Raw genomic sequence first — 17,189 nt, 5'->3', positions numbered from 1 at the left:
TATAAGATAATTTCCCTATTTAAATCTGCGAGAGATGTTATAAAATGGCAATATATTACAATCAAAATTATTTTTTCATTCGAAGAAAGGCAAAGTGTCTCTAATTATCTTTCAATATCATTTTTTAGTATGTCCTTGAATGCGTCTTTCAACTTATACCATGCCTATAGTTTGACCTATCAGGTTATACGCTTGTCTGAAATTGTCTGGAAATATTCTCAAACAATACTGACCACTGCAAATGCAACATATATCAAAATCGAACAGACTATTTCTGACAGCTAAAGTTGTAGTAAACAGGCACATATCAACTCTTAACTTTCCAGTCACATGATTTTTTAGGTGACCTATACTATGAACCTATACTATTGCGAAACTTATGAAATTGCTACACTGTGCGTGTTATTTATCGTATGGGAACAAAATTGTTATAATAAATACATATGAGTCAAGAATGAGACTTGAAGTATCTGAATCTTATTTTTTGTATATTATTCAAAAAGCACACAAATATTATGTTTTAAATTACTAAAAACTTTTAGTAGAATTTTTTATTTTTGTAATAGCACAAATTGTTGATTATTAATAGAATGTTTCGCGCATGCAATAAATTGGACACCAATAATGCAACTCCGGTGCATACTTGCATGTATTGTTTGAACAATATTGAACGAACAATTTACACAATTACACTTTTAAAAAAGTAGTAAAATCCCTCACAATTCGATTTCGGGGTTATAATCAGGCGCAATGATTTTTAAAGTGTTCACACACTCAGAAGACGTTATGTAAGGTGTTGTTGGTTTTTGAATTTTCGTTGTTCAGCATATCTTACCGACTTTCGTCACTCCATTTAAGGGGCTTGGGTAAGCGATGGCCTGGTTGGCTAAGGCACAAGTACGAGATTACTTAACCTTCCGTATCAACGTAGTTTGACCAAAACGAAGGCATCGCCACTTAAATTTTAAACCAATTGAGTGAAATATGCATAATGTTGCATTTAGGCTACATTACGTTACTCATAAAAGCGTACAAAATTGCATAACAATATGAAGACTTTAAACTGCTTTCAACTTCTTTAAGAATCGATATATTTTGTCTCCACCAACATTTTAAACCTAATTGGGCGGAAGAAGCAGGACATTTTTCGTTTACACTTCAGTCGGACACTCATAATAATATACGAATACGAAATTGCATGATAATATAAATAATTTTGATTGCTTTCAACTCCTATTAGAATCGGGATATGTCGCCAATTTTCTGTAAATTAAACCTCGCCTAAATTTGTATTTGAGCATGTAAAATTAGTAATATTTAGAATTTCAGGATCAAAGTCAATTTATGGCCTGGAGAACGTGAAATAACACGTAACTTATTCTTCCTATCGAGATGGAAATAAGTTGATCAGAACTGAAATATACAAATTTTGTTTCCTAAATTCATTGTTTCAGAATAAATATTGTGCGAGATTTGCCTTGGTTGGTTAGTTTTTTTGGCGCTCCAGAAGTATGTGTACCAATATGGAGGTAACTAACTTTGTTCGCCTATTTTACGTCAAATTGTGTAAAGGGACTTAAACCTATGGACAGAGGATATATTTATGTGGCTAACACAGACTGTTCCCGAACTCGTAATATAACTAAAACAATAAGAATTAGAATAAAAATATGGCCTAACCTGGTACACATACTTCCGGAGTGCCGTTTTTTTATGCTTGCTAGAAACATTCATGGTCAGGCATGCAACTAGGACGTATTCGTAGTAACTGAGGCCATTTAAATCATAACGTGTCTATTTTTTTCATGTATTTTCATTTGATCGTATTCATATTATATATATACCATCAATAATAGAAGAAAAATATATTTCTTTGCCATCATAGGAATATAGCCTTCAGAATTATTATAACTGTATTCAGATGGAAGCGTGCCATATTTAATATCTCGGTTTCTTAATACGAAGATGTCCATTAATTTAGTAATTATTGGATAAGTCGATGTACTAATGTGAGGATACCTCGTGCGCCGGAACGATAGCGCGAGATGAAAAATAAAGGAGATGAAAACAACGTGAAATTTGGTAAAGTTGAAACTTACAGATAAAACTAGAAAAAAACGTATCATCTATGAACAAGATAATTATAAAGTATCAAAGGTTTAGTAAATATATATACACTGAATTTATCTTAGCGTGTAACCATTGAAAACTCTATAACGATTTATAGAGTCAATTTTAAACTACATGCGAGCGTTTTATACATATATAAACATTCATTATATTGAATTCAAATTGCTTCAATTGGCACAGTTACAAGTAATTCTTCCCAAAATACTATCTGAGTATATTTTTCGTTTTGCTTTGTACGAAAGTGGTGTAGGTGTTCAATCCACAACGCGAAAAATATCTCTATTAATCAAAATGTACAAACAAGAGGACTTTTCTTATACCTTCGTTATGAAAATCGTTTTATTTAAAGAGGTCAGAGGTCGTCTTAATAGAAGTTATACTATTGCCTCTGTAGATAACTAACATTTCTTTTTAACCAACATTTCCATTTTTCTGTGTTTGCTGCATTTCAAATTACCAAAAACATAAATATGGTTAAATAGAATTTTTGTAATCATAAGCAGTGACAAAAACTGAACTGAAAATTTACATGACAGAAATAACACATATTTACTGTATTCCATTGAAGCGTAAAACATATCATTAAATTTCAAACAAAGTTCATAAAAATCGATTCATTGGGCAAAACATTTGGTGCAAACAAAAACGGTTGAACGAGTCTGCTTTTCAGCATTACTGTTCAAGTCTCTCATGAGAAATTACTATCACATGATGTAGCTGTCATAAGATATATATAGCCATAGATGATCATTCGCGCTAATGATAAATGTCATTGATTATTATGCAATACGTGTAAAGCTACTAATAGTGCAGACTGTACAATTAGTGTGCAGTTGTAACTTCTGCTGCAGCTTGTTTAAATCAGAAAATTTTGAATTGTTAGTATTTTTATGGCTGGAAGGGGTTAGAAGAGGAAAATAAGTAAAATTTGTCAGCTAGTGGTATAGGAACCGTAGAAATGTAGAACAATATGCCAGGTTGTTTTATAATAAAATAAAATAGTTTAAAAAAAATTTCCATTCATTTAAAAATATTTTCCGTTGGATTATTATCAGATAACATTGAGTTATTTACACAAACGCTGAATTTTTCTGAGTTAACACTCTGCAGGACTCTTCCTCAGTTGCTCAATATTAGATTATACTAAAAATGTTACATATCTTACTTCTGTTATAGTGTTTGTATGTGTTGTCATTTCAAAAGACCGCATCAACATTCAAATGGTAGAATGAATAAATCACTTTTCCTTTCGATTTTAGAAAATGAAATGCTACATACGTACATTTAGGTAATTTTCGGTTTGTAAAGAATTTAATAGGTTTACAGTAGTTTTAGCCATTCGTAATTATCGCGAGAATGAAAATAGTAAAATGGAAAACGCGGATGTTACCATAACTCTTCAGTCTACAAGTTTTAGAGCAGTTGTATTTCATATAATATACAAGGAAATGTTTAAATTCTGGAGCCTGTTACAACTTGCACAACTACAAATTTCAATTTACATACATCTTGAACTTTCACTCTTATCTTTGAATAATACCAATTTCGTAACTGAATACGTTTATCTGACATAATAACCTCCCACACATCACTCACACAACATCACATGAGTTGAAAGTCTGTTCAGAACTATTATATCAGACATGTTGAAATGCGATCATAAATAGATCGTAAAATATTATTATTTTGTTTTTGAACGCCTACCTTATGAGTAACGATGACTCCTACTTCTTTCTGTAAAAAAAACCTTCATGAACATATTTAAGAACGACATATAAACACGGCCCATATGTACCTATACATATTAAGTATGAAAATATGACCGTATGGAAATCCCCATTATTGTCTGCAAAATCGACATCATGACTAAACAGGCATGCACGCTTCGGGCACAATTTATATTTTCAACAAAAACCAAATTTTTGAAGATTTCAGCACATTTTACTCACTTTACTTCACCTGAACTCGGATTGTGTACCAGGTTAGGGTTCAGGTTGTGCGACATCTTGGTGCGCATACTTCAGGAGTACTCAATTCACTTTATGAAAATCTAAGTAGTATGGATGTTTATATTCCATTATTTCAATATATTATGTAGACAGAGCATATATTTATTTTCAATTCAAACTTATTTTCATTTCTCGCTATTTGTAACTAATTAAATAACTTTCATTTATAACAAGTGGGTAATGAGAATACTAAACTATAGAAACTCTATTAGGTTAGGACCGTGAGCACATATTTCAAAACGTTATTTTTATCCTGTAAGCATATTTTCTTATCCATAATAAAATGAAAAGTATATCTGGAACAATAAGTTGCTATCCTGAGATAAAATCGACTTTTCCGTCACATTATAATTCTATTTGTAATATCTGATGCAATATGGCGCATTTGCGATGTGTCTGCGCAACTCAGTCTTACAAACAAAATTTACCGCCAGCCATCGAAAACACTTCCAAAGTGAAAGTGTAAGCAGCTTGACTCAATTTCATTTCCTCATGAGAAATTGCCTAATAATGCTAAATATCAGTTATAGTCATGCTAAACAATTTGATATTGAAGAAGCAATTCTCAAACAAAGCGAAATTCATATTAGAAACTTGAGAAATAAGAAGTATTGCTTTTGCGCTTAAAACTGGTAATCAAAATGTTATCTAAAAATATTTAGATAGCAAACAATTTTAACGGAGGTAATTCTTTCATTTTGCGCACAAGATTTTTTCTTCTGTGGAAATATATTTTGATTCACGTGTTCGTTTGCAATGCTATATCATTTTCAGAATTTTGAAATAAATGTCAAATATAATGCAAGATGAAGCTATTGCGCCGTTGCTGGAAATCGGAACAAAAGTATAGGTAAGAATTGTTAGTGAGTAAAAAGATGAAGTTGATTTAAAAAAAAGTGAGACGATTTATGAATAACGCTCAAACGAGAATATCGGTTGGAAACCGAAGACTTATCGATCGATAGTTAGGGGATCCCCCAAAACAGAAACTGCAGTTTCGATTCATCCGCTCTTGTAACTTGCGCACTGCGCATCGCACACACACACTCGGCGGGTTTCAAAATTCTCTCGCTCTACAAAAATCTAGATCACTATATCAATAATTGATTGATAACTCGCTAATTATACGACATAATTCGCCCAAAATCAATAGGATTCTGGTCCGAGATAAGATGAATGCACATGCAAAATCTGGAGCAGATTCAATCCCGCTTTCGTGAGATATCGCGTGCATCTAACAGACACACACACACACAGACAGACATACATACAAATACCTATCAATATACTTACCGATCTTAAGATCGATAAGTAATAATTTGGAAAATGAGCCAGTGCTGTCAATTGTGATTGTATACATCTAAGCAAGTAACTGATATTTGATAACAAGCAACTTGGCTTACTAAGTTGAGGAGTGAATGACGCTTAATCAAAACATAAATATAGAAATCAATCTTGTAAAAAGGCAATACAAAAATAAAAATAAAAGCATTGATTTATCTTATTATATTTGAAAGCTACTGACATGAAAAACACAATGTTTGTGAATACGGGTCCTTATCGCCCCAGTATTATTTTGCCCATTGCTACAGATAAATCGGTTCAACCGTTAAACCGTTCAATGTGAACATATCATCTGAATACACGATGCAATTTACTGCATATTTAAATTTTTATTGCATTTCATTGTTCATTCCATAAGTTTAATTTCTCGCACATCACATGACAATGAGATTAATTTTGAGAGAATCAAAAGCGATACGTTGCATTCATCGAGTGATATTGAATGGGATACTCGTCGCGGCGTAGTTCGTTGGAAAAGAATTCGATATGCTAGCATTGCTTTATATGGCTCATGTTTTCCTAATGTCAGATATAATATAAATGAACATCGTCTGGACTAGTATACTTGAACACCTCAGGTTGTATATAGGCAGTGAAAATGAGTCATGTTTAAATGCAACACAACACATAATTAGTTTCTTCACGATCAAACCGCGACTTTCGTTATCGGCATAGTGATGAAATACCTCAACTTTAGTTATCAGCAAAGTGATGAAATGTGTAATTTTTGTCATCTCATTAGCTGGACAAATTTTCACATCTTGCTTAAATATTTGTTGGTGTTTGAAGATCTCCCTCTTTCTATATATGCATTAGTCACGGGTTATTTTATTCATCGGACGAGTTGGGGAAATTCACCAGAGATACGGATTAGTGTGTAAACATATTCGATAAAGTTCAGGCGTGCATTGCATGATCGTCTGTTTGTTGAACCACCCAACGATAGGTGATGCTTTATTTGAAGTGACTTTTAAATACCAGAGCTCTGAGGAAAATCGTAAAATGAGGTAGTTTTAAAATAGACGGAGTAGAGATTTACTGTTGCACTGACAACTCTTTCGTTTTAATAGCTACGGTTTCTACATCCAGTCCAGTTTATGTTTTACTGGTTAGGAGCCTTATTTTTATGCATGCTAAAATGTATAGGTGAGATAAATTTGTTTCAGTCCGATTGACAAAGTAATCTTTGCAATGCGATGATTTCATCATTAGTGTGACGTGATGGCAAATATACAGTTTATTACATAAAATTGCGTAGGCACATAAAAGCGGTCAGCAAATGATAAGTCAGTTCAAGCATTAATTTATTATGTGGCTGATTTGATTAGTGCTTAGGTATTTTTGGAAACTAAATCTGGGATTTGTAGTTTCAGTTAACATTAGATTTTTAGCGGAAAACTTTCAGTTAGCCTGTCTGCCCAAAAGTATACAATACACCAGAAACTACATACTGGGTTATGTTATGAGTGAGAATCTTACTGATAAATATCTGTTGGTCACCTAAAACATCATCGACATGCAAGAAATATTACAACAGTCTGACATTGCTTACGAATCGTTATCACCACCTGTTTTACAAGCGGTAAGAATAATACTTATCACTAAAGTAAAACTTTGATATTGTTTGCATTTTGTGTGTGGGCTCTTGGACTACAGCTCAATGTATAGTATCTAGAAACATAATATAATACAATAACCAACGATATTTAATATCATGCAAATATTTACAATTGTTTCTGCAAAGGACAAGGAATATCAGTGTCCTTTTCTTATTCTGTCAGCGGCACATTTTAAAATTGGCGAGAGTCATCGATATGTTAATTAGGTATAGACTATTGCTAGTCACTTAAAATTATTGCTTCGTCTTTGCATTGTTCAACTTTTTTTTCTTTTATTTTTGATTACCAGCAAAACAAGGGTCTTGGTATTTTCACAGCAGCTGTTTTTATAGTTGGCACTATATGCGGAACAGGAGTGCAAACTATTCCACAAGCTATTGTATATTGCGGATACATTGGTGAGTGTGGCTCGTAGATAAATTGAGAGAATAACAGGTCATAGGTGATCATAGGCTTCAGTCCCTTTACACAACTTGATGTAATTTTGGCGAACAAAATTAGTTACTTCCATATTGGTACACACACTTCTGGAGCGCCAAATAATGGACCCAGACATTTCAATGTTTTTTTTTATTCGTGGCTGTGCTTGCTACACAGGGCTGTATCAATTTTTATGTGAGCAAGGTTATTTTATCCATTTGCAGGACCAGTTATTGTTGTAGCGTGTGGGGTGTTGTCATGTTATACTGGTACTCTGCTTGGGAGGTGCTGGACTATACTTCGGACACGATACCCAGAGTATGAGAGTGACAGAATCACAGACCCGTATCCAACCATAGCTTATCGAGCTGGTGGAAAGGTTGCGGAAATTGCAACAAGAGTCTGCATTGACATCACATTATTTGGATCAGGTAAAGTTGAATTTTGACACAAATGTGCCCAAGACAACTCTTTTTGTGTAATACTCAAATTTGTGTTTACATGGGAATAAATTAAAATTAAAAGAGTACTGCTAAAAATATATATTTACGAAGGTGTGCTGTATCACCCTGGCTGAGCAATTAGTTTGTTGTAAAGCGGGACGGAATAAAGTGTTTCCATATTTCACAAAATGCGTTTCCATGAATTGATATGAAACAGCAAACTTTTAGATGAAATATCGGTCCCATAGGACTCAGGGGAAATTTGAAAAATAACTAAACAAAAAAATAGCTGTTTTAGTGGCTCCAACAATATATTTAAGCACTCAAAATTTGTTAAAAAGAGAAGCAATGTTTTTAAATTTTCCCAAATTAGTACGTCATCAGTACATGTACAAAATACCAGAGGTGTAATATATCTAAATGGTTTTTGTACAGATATATATAAAATACGCCGATGGCTATAATGACGCAGATTTTGCGGCCAAACTGCGATATCGTATATGCCGGTAGGTATTTACTGAGCTGTCTTCAATAGCACTAATAATTTCAACAACACGAATTTAGGAATAATTTGTGTACAATAGTAAATATTAAATTTTTTTACATCCAAACTTCTGGGGAGCTGACATAGCCGAATTTTAAGAAAGAAATATTACTACCACATTCTTACTTGCTGCATTTTAATAAAATCTAAGATTTTGTCTCATATCAGTTTGGAATATAACAAATACATAAATAGCATTTTTCATAATATAAAACATGAAAAATTAGAGCTATCGGAACAGTTTTAAATGATTCTAATACTAATATATAAACATTCAACCTAACAACATTAATTTTTACAGACACGGTCTTCATGTTGCTGATATCGGAAAACCTCTCAAACCTAATTACTAACCTCGGACATCATCAGTTTTCGATATGCTACCTCATGTTGATAATCACTGCAGTCATAACCCCACTTACTTGGTTTGGAACACCAAAAGATTTCTGGCAAGGCGGAATAATAGGAGCCGTCACTAGCATTGTGGCTTCGTTTTTCATATTAGGAAGTTTGATTACAGTAAGTAACAGCAATTGATGAATTTCCGATGCCACATTTCTCCTATTCTTACGTTTCGTGTTTGTTCCAGGCAATCCCTGATAATCCAAATCCTCAACATGCAGATCCTCAGTGGTCCTTATTCTTTAGCGCCCTGGGTACGATACTATATGCATACAGTGGGGCAAGCTGTTTTCCGACTATTCAAGTGGACATGAAAGAGCCCAACAAGTTTCCAGTATCCGCTGTCTTGGGAATCATAAGTAAGAATTTGGAATATATATTCATATATATTAAAGATACAGCTTGTCCAAAGCAATGTCCTTATTTCATCGGAGTTATACTAATATAGTATTGTAAACAGAATTTGTAAAGATTTTGGACAACTAAGATCTATAAGTTTATTCCTGCGACACAGATGAAACAATTTGATTCGTGGAAACTGCTGAAGTGAAAACCTAAAGAGTAAAATTGATATCTATAGCCCTATATCTATAGATTTAATGAAGGACATTCTTATTTTACTTTTTTATCAAATATCAAGAGGAGGTACAGTATCCGAATGGGGGGCACAAAAATACCAAAGCAGCAGCATGATTAAAACCTTGATAATACCGTTATCATTGTTTTCAGCCGTGATGCTGGTTTATCTTTTGGTCGGGATACCAGGATTTGTGATTCTTGGGGATGACATGGATGCAAACGTACTCAATGCTCTACCGGCTGGATGGATATTATACACCGTTAATATTTTAATCACATCTCATCTAATTTTTGCTTATCTCATCAACAATAATCCCGTTTGTCAAGAGATTGAAGGCTTTCTAAAGATACCGGACAGTATGTGATTTTTATGTTTTTACAGTTACTTATTTATTATTTAAAAGAAAGTGTCGCGGCATTAATGCAAAAATTATAGAAAGAAAACAGAGACAAAATTGTACTAAGGTAACACGACAAATGACCATATAACACTACTATATGTGTTCTCTTTCCTCGGTTTCCGTATTGAATCGACGTCGATATTGTTTTTCGCCAAGCTTATCAGTTTTATGACATAGGTACGAGAACAGAACTGTATGATATTGTAACACATCCTTCAACTTTTTTTCAGGGTTTGGTTGGAAGAGAATATTGGTTCGAACGCTTCTTGCATTAGCGGCAATGTTTATAGGTTTGACTGTTCCTCACTTCGATATAATACTGTCAATTTTGGGTGGATCGACTATTGCCTTGACAAATTTTATATTCCCGCCTCTATTCTATCTCTTACTTTCAAGACAGAGGACTCCTTCACAGGCGTACGGATCTCTCCCATCATATATCTCAAACCCTAGAGATTACGCTTCTGATTCGAGCTCATTAGGGACTCATATACAAAGTAAAGAAGAAGATTGTCAACATCCTCGTTGGATGCAAATAAACCTGGAGCTGCATGTCAAAGTTCTTTTGATAGAAATTATTATGATTGGTGCATTTGGTGGAGCTTCGTCTACGTACTTTTCTTTTGCTTCTGTATTCAACGGTCAATCCGAGTTCACAGTTCCATGTTTTGTTAACATGAGCGTTGGAATCTAGATATTTTGAACTAGTTATATTCAACATCAACGACACGGATCGAAATGTACGTTTCTGTTGCTGGGCAGTCGCTGCGTCTGCATTCAGTGCAGTACTTTGAGTAATATGAAATTTCTATTAATAATATTATTTCTCAGTTTCATTTTTTGTTTTTATTTTAACCTTCTGACGACCGGGAACTTTCCAAGTTTCTGAGGTAATGCTTATTATTAGTATTATATTGACATTATTTCCATTTGTGCAACAATGATAATTGATACTCTTGATCCAGTAAACAATTGCATAATACAATTTTAAATGAATTCTACTTTTTAGCGCCCTCTGAATATCCGTCCATTTCAACAGAAAGTTGGGTCAAAATGCCACTCTGACGTAGTGCCTCTTCAATGGCATTTCTGAAATTTCCCTTAGACAACTAAATTCCAAGCTATCATCAAATTTTGTTTTGTGTGTCGTGAAAAATATTTTAAAGAAATTATCACAACAATTCTTGATATTCTTTCTGTGTGAGCGTAGGCAGTGTACCTTTTGAATGTGTATTGGAAATTAGAATAAAATAATAAACTGTCTATTGAATTTTTAAGATTGAGCATCCGAGGAAACATATAAGAATATTATTTTTTCTATACTATACTTGTATATTAGTTAGTGTTAGGAATTTGAGATAGGTCGAAAGTCTACGCTGACTGATTATGAACACGACTCTACTGAATTCTCAACTGCGACCGTGATCACTTTGCCCGACAACTTATAGTCTCATATCGCTTTTTGCATAAAATTTATTTTACTTTTCATCATTATTAACTTCTACAATGAAATATATAAATATAAAAACAACAAAACTGAATTGTACCTGAAAATATAGATCAATAATATTTTAAAAAGAATACTGTTTCGTCAAAAAAATATTCACAGCCCGACGCTGGTATTAACATAACAAGGCACAGTAAATCCTGATTTTCCGTTAACAAGAGAAGCAATTGAAAAATAGGTTGAGCAACCGCCTCCTACTATTCCAAAAATTATAATTTCTATTAAAATAACTTTAACATGTAGTTCTACTTGAACTTGCGTCCAAACTGGATTATTTGAAACATCTTCTTCAGACTGAAAACTAGACTGAGTAACCAAAGAGGTCGAATCGATCGCTGATTGTTTTCGCTTAGTAAGATGGGATGGAAGTGGGCCATAGGCATCTGAAGGTATTCGTTGCTTTGATAACATAATATAGAACATAGGCGGGAACACAAAATTAACTAGAACTATTGTTGTTCCTCCTAATAGAGATAGGATGACGTCAAAATGCGGAACTGTCAAAGCTACAAACATTACGGTCAGTGCAAGTGTTGTTCTCAACAATACTCTTTTTAGGCAAAATTCTGAAAAAAATAGATAAAAGTTTGTTTAGAAATTGACTATATTACGATTTTATGAGACTGAAGGGGATTTCATCGTCGTATATGCATATTCAGTTGCAATATTCCTTTGCAAATTTAACATTTTATGATTTTACAAAAAGATCAATTCCTTATCAACAGCATAGTTAAATGAAAGATAAATTCGGTACACTTACTGTCCGGTATTTTTAAGATACCCTCAATCTCTTGACTGACAGGATTATTGAAGATGAGATAAGCCATGAAAAAATGCGATGTCACCAATATGTTGACCGTGTATGACATCCAATCGCCAGGTAGAGCATTAAGAACATTTGGTTTCATGTTATCTCCGAGAACCACAAACCCAGTGATTCCGACAAGAAGATACACCGACATGACAACTAAAAAAGTTACTGTTTAAATTATGAGTTGAGACAATGGTATACTTTTGCATACAATAAGAAGTTACAATCATCAAAGTAAGTGCATATATATTGTAGCAATACTTTTCCTACAGTACATCTATGGTGACAGATGTCAATATTTTATGCGATGGAGTTTGATGCGTACAAATATCTGGAGTAGATAAATAAATAATACTTGCCTGAAATTCCGATGATCGCTGATATTGGAAATTTGGATGGACGTCTCATATCAAGCTGAATGGTTGGGAAACAACTTGCTCCACCGAACGAAAAAAGTATTGTACCTGCAGCACTCATGAATAGGGACCACTGAGGTTCCGCATGTTCAGGACTTGATTGATTTGAAGTGCTCTGAAAAGCCAAGGTTGGAAGTGCTGATTTTGTTTAGGGCGATGAGCAAGAGCATTTCAATTTATGACTGTTGGCGAGTACAAGAATTAATCCTTACCCGAATTAATGTGCCAGTTGTTTTTGCATAGCTTATTTTAAAGTAAATATTGAACTACGCAAAATTTATAAGCATAATTTTTTTTATACCAAAACTTACTGTTATCATGCTCCCAAACACAAAAAATCCAGCCACAATACTTGCACATGCGGCAATAAGTCCAGCTTGCCAAAAATCCTTTGGTGTTCCCAACCAGGATAATGGAATCAAGACTCCAGTAGTGATCATGACGATATAACACAGAGAAAAATCATGATGTCCTATGTCGGATATAGAGTCAGATATATTACTAGATATCAGAAGCAGAAGCACAACTTCTAAGAATAAGAAAAGACAATATAATTACTTTGTGAATACAGTGTGAGATATATCAAAATAGCAGCGTAATATGTAGCAAATAACTGACTCGTGAAATTTTTGCAAATATATAAAATATTTCTTACTTGTTCCAAACATTGTTATATCAAGGCAAACTCTTGTAGCAATTTCAGCAACTCGTCCTCCAGCTCGATGCGCTATAGTTGGGTAGGGGTCCGTAATTCTGTCATTTTCATATTCTGGGTAACGATTACGTAGTATTGTCCAGCATTTACCAAGAAGCGTTCCCGTATACGCGGCCTTAATACCACACGTAAGAATAATGGCTGGTCCTGCAAAATTGTATACAATAACACGATACTAAAGCAGAAGTTTTGAAGTCTTTTAGATGTTTGAACATTTGAGACACAGGAAAATTGAACAAATTTTGTAGGCTTCCAGGATCACGAGGCATTTTATCATTTAATCGAATATGGCCAAGAGGACCCGAACCAAACGTTAAAGCGTTAACTTATCTATATAAGCATATCGGCTTAGGCATTATGTGATTCAAATTTTATCATAACTGAGCGACCCCTTGATATTCTTGTTTGAAAAAAACGCGTGCAGCAATGTAATAAACGTACCAATGTATCCACTATTGACGACAGCTTGCGGGATAGTTAGTACACCAGTTCCACACATCGTTCCGACAATAAACAATGCGGTTGTTGCAATTCCAAGTCGGTCTTCTTCATTTTTTCTCTTGGAGTGGAAATTTTATTATAAATTATTGACAAATAAGTAGGCATAAAATGCAACTTTCAAAATAATATCCAAATTTTTGGGATGGGATATATATCTTATCATAAAAAGAATTAGCTAACTATCCTCTGTGAACCTTTGACGTTTTATTTGTAATGAAAAAAAAATATATAATGTTATTAGCTATCGGTACCTGCAAATTGTTGGACGACAGTGAAAATGTGGAACCATGAAAAGATAAATCCGTTGATCCATACATTCCAATTATTCTTTAGGCTTCCAGAACATGATAACAATACTTTAACCTATGACAACAGCATATCTTGAATCCTAAGAATTCAATAATTGTATGAATTCTCAGATATTAATTTAAAAATAATTCCTAGTATTTTCTCTTCGTTTTTGCACCACACTCAGCCTTTCCTACTCTTACGTGTTTCAAATATTTTAAGCTATCCAACATACCTCCACATAAAATCAGACAGAAGTCTTGATAATATTGTTTCTTCTTAAAAGGTAAAAATCATTTTCACCAGTATGACCTAACAACTTTTGCTCAATATGCCAGTATTATTTAGTAATTACTTCACCGAGCTACAACTGGATGATTACCTGGTGAACTATAGCAAATGACTGAGTTTGTTTAATTTGGAAGAAACTATGTCAAAACTCTATGACCATAACTGGGTTTGCTTGCGATATGACGGGGTTTTAATTTAAACACACTTGCACGAATGGTTTGTCAAACAAATAGATTGCAGTAATCAGATCGAACTCCGTTTATTTGACAGGTTTACCCGTTATTGTTTTGCAATGTTGACCAGCCATTCCATTTAGTTCCGATTTTCATACATTAACGATACAGCCTTCGTGTACAAGGTGAGAAATAATTTATTGTCAAAATACCGAGCAAAAACACCTACTATAGGACATATTTATATTTTTATTATTATTAGTTAGTATTTAGGTATTTGTTAGTTAGAGGCGAGACGACAACGATCCAGACGAGTCTTACCGAGACGACACGAAATCAAAGCTGATTATATACGTTAGTGCTGCGATCAATATGTCTTCGGAGAATATTCGTGTATAATATGCGTTATAATATATTATGTAATAATTGAGCAATCGATACTCCTTTCGTGAACTACCTTTTCCATTATTGATTAGTAATCAACATGTGTTGTACATTATCAATCTAATATTTTTGGTTGACATTTGCTTCCAAATTTAGAAGGGTTTTTCGCCGATCTAAATTCCAATTCGAAGAATTTCTAATTAGTAAATGTTAGTCCTTTTATAAACTTTTATAAATATTAGGTAAAATAACTAATTTATCCCTAAATATCTACGCCGATTTTGATCGGATCGGGGTTTTGAACATATTTGTCGCCTCACATACATGAAGTTAAAAAAAATTGAAAAATAGTAAAATGACACAAACCACAAATTAAAATACACATTATGGGACGAGGAGATTTAAAAAATAAGAAGGAAATAGGATGAAGTTAAAGTTTCAGATTAGAAAAGAATATGATTAGAAAAGAAATTACTATTTAAATTTGATTTCGACTTTTAAAACTAATATTTGAATCCAATATGCTTCGTTACACCGAGTTACACTAATCTCTCATGTTATCGCGATGTTGCGATTGGTCGTGTTGGCAATTTTTGAAAATCCCTCGTCGGGTAAATATAAGTATAAAAAAGCGCTTTTAGTATTCGCTTGTTGCGATGAGTCTAGTATGCTATCTTTAGGTTTTGAAAAGTAAAAAATTTGTTTAGCACAAAAAATAGTTATTATATGCACGTGTTCAACGAATATATTGGCGAGCTAATTTACGTACCGTGGTATATAAACGATACTATAAGTGTTCAAAAGTGTGATTCATTTGAATCCTCTTTTAAAAGTCACATTACTGACAAAAGAGTATAAAAATAGCCAGTTTAACCCTATTTCAGTGTTAATGAAATCTATCTAATCGAAATGGCTTGTATCAGTCAGTTTTTACATATTATGAATAGCGCAAATTATGAAATCAAATATTCACCTTCGTAGAACAATCAATTGGCCATAAAGATTAATTCTCGAAAAGCTTCAACTTTGGACTCCATAGGTTTAATACCATTTCTATTAACTAAGAAACCTAAAAATATGAAGGTATCGACTCCGAATAGAGTCTGCTACTGACTAATACTCATTCAAAGATTCAAATAATTTTGGCCTCAGTTTTGCTATCAACAAGCATGTCATTGACATATGCAAATACTTAGTCGGGTTTCTTGTAAAGTCATCAATTAGCCTCTGCAAGGTAGCTTGGAAATTCATTAGGCCAAAAGGCACGACATTCCATTTGACCTTGTTGAATCGTGTAATAATTGTAGACTTTTCACGGCTATCTGGGTGTAGCGGAATATCAATATACCTTGGGTATCAAAAGCTAGTGCGCAAAATTTACATTCATTCCATTATCATCCAGTACACTTATATGTACATACATTTTTCTAAAAAAAAACTTAATATGAGGAAATGCAACTATAGTATATCTGACAAACCTTATAAAAATGCATTTACAGTCCCCACATCACACAATAAGCATTTCAAAAATAGTGATTGTTTGATTTACTAGAAATGTATATATATATAAACTGTAAACGTTTATCTTTGCTTGTAATAAGCGTTTTATGTTTGTGTACAATTTTCGAGGTAAAATACCTGAACGTAGATGTACCAGTCAATATTTTGAAATATTCGCCTACCGAAGTTTTAGAAAAACACATCGAAAATCATCCTGATTTTTTATAGCATCCCTGAACACGCAAGTTGTCTGTATTGGAAATGTGTTTATACATTTCCTTGCATTTATGATCATTATCTCGTAAACGTCAAGATAATTTTCACAGATGTATTGTTTCATTTGGCGTTGTTCCATACGATTGTTGATCAATATCAGTAAGAAGAATGGCAATAAAGTGATTAAGAAATAATGGAAAATAAAGAAATAAATATTCGCCTACCGAAGTTTTAGAAAAACACATCGAAAATCATCCTGATTTTTTATAGCATCCCTGAACACGCAAGTTGTCTGTATTGGAAATGTGTTTACACATTTCCTTGCATTTATGTTCATTATCTCGTAAACGTCAAGATAATTTTCACAGATGTATTGTTTCATTTGGCGTTGTTCCATACGATTGTTGATCAATATCAGTAAGAAGAATGTCAATAAAGTGATTAAGAAATAATGGAAAACTTTGTTTTTGGCTATGAAGTGCAAAATAGTATTTAT

General features: G+C 33.4%; 2 protein-coding genes across 3 annotated transcripts; one reads left to right on the top strand and one right to left on the bottom strand.

The window, feature by feature from the left end:
• The first annotated feature begins 6,584 nt into the window (after positions 1–6,584).
• LOC120339772 (uncharacterized) lies at positions 6,585–11,283 on the top strand. Its single transcript, XM_039407972.2, has 7 exons — positions 6,585–7,065; positions 7,392–7,500; positions 7,747–7,953; positions 8,811–9,028; positions 9,099–9,270; positions 9,641–9,847; positions 10,122–11,283. Exons 1-7 carry the CDS (start codon positions 7,000–7,002, stop codon positions 10,583–10,585), a joined length of 1,443 nt encoding a protein of 480 aa, XP_039263906.2. The 5' UTR covers positions 6,585–6,999; the 3' UTR covers positions 10,586–11,283.
• Positions 11,284–11,348: 65 nt separating this feature from the next.
• LOC120339771 (uncharacterized) lies at positions 11,349–14,791 on the bottom strand. Of its 2 annotated transcripts, none has more exons than XM_078116385.1 (7): positions 14,093–14,791; positions 13,782–13,899; positions 13,281–13,487; positions 12,937–13,097; positions 12,569–12,740; positions 12,159–12,365; positions 11,349–11,964 (listed from the first exon to the last, which is right to left on the bottom strand). In XM_078116385.1, exons 1-7 carry the CDS (start codon positions 14,156–14,158, stop codon positions 11,495–11,497), a joined length of 1,401 nt encoding a protein of 466 aa, XP_077972511.1. In that variant the 5' UTR covers positions 14,159–14,791; the 3' UTR covers positions 11,349–11,494. The 2 variants fall into 2 exon arrangements, with proteins under 2 accessions (XP_077972511.1, XP_039263904.2); XM_039407970.2 differs by having other exon boundaries at positions 12,937–13,154; positions 14,093–14,789.
• Between the last annotated feature and the right edge of the window lie 2,398 nt (positions 14,792–17,189).

This window comes from Styela clava, chromosome 9 (assembly GCF_964204865.1).
Source record: "Styela clava chromosome 9, kaStyClav1.hap1.2, whole genome shotgun sequence".
Taxonomy (NCBI): Eukaryota; Metazoa; Chordata; class Ascidiacea; order Stolidobranchia; family Styelidae; genus Styela; species Styela clava.
Note: the sequence above shows the minus strand (reverse complement) of the source record. Positions and strands in the feature narration are given on the sequence as shown.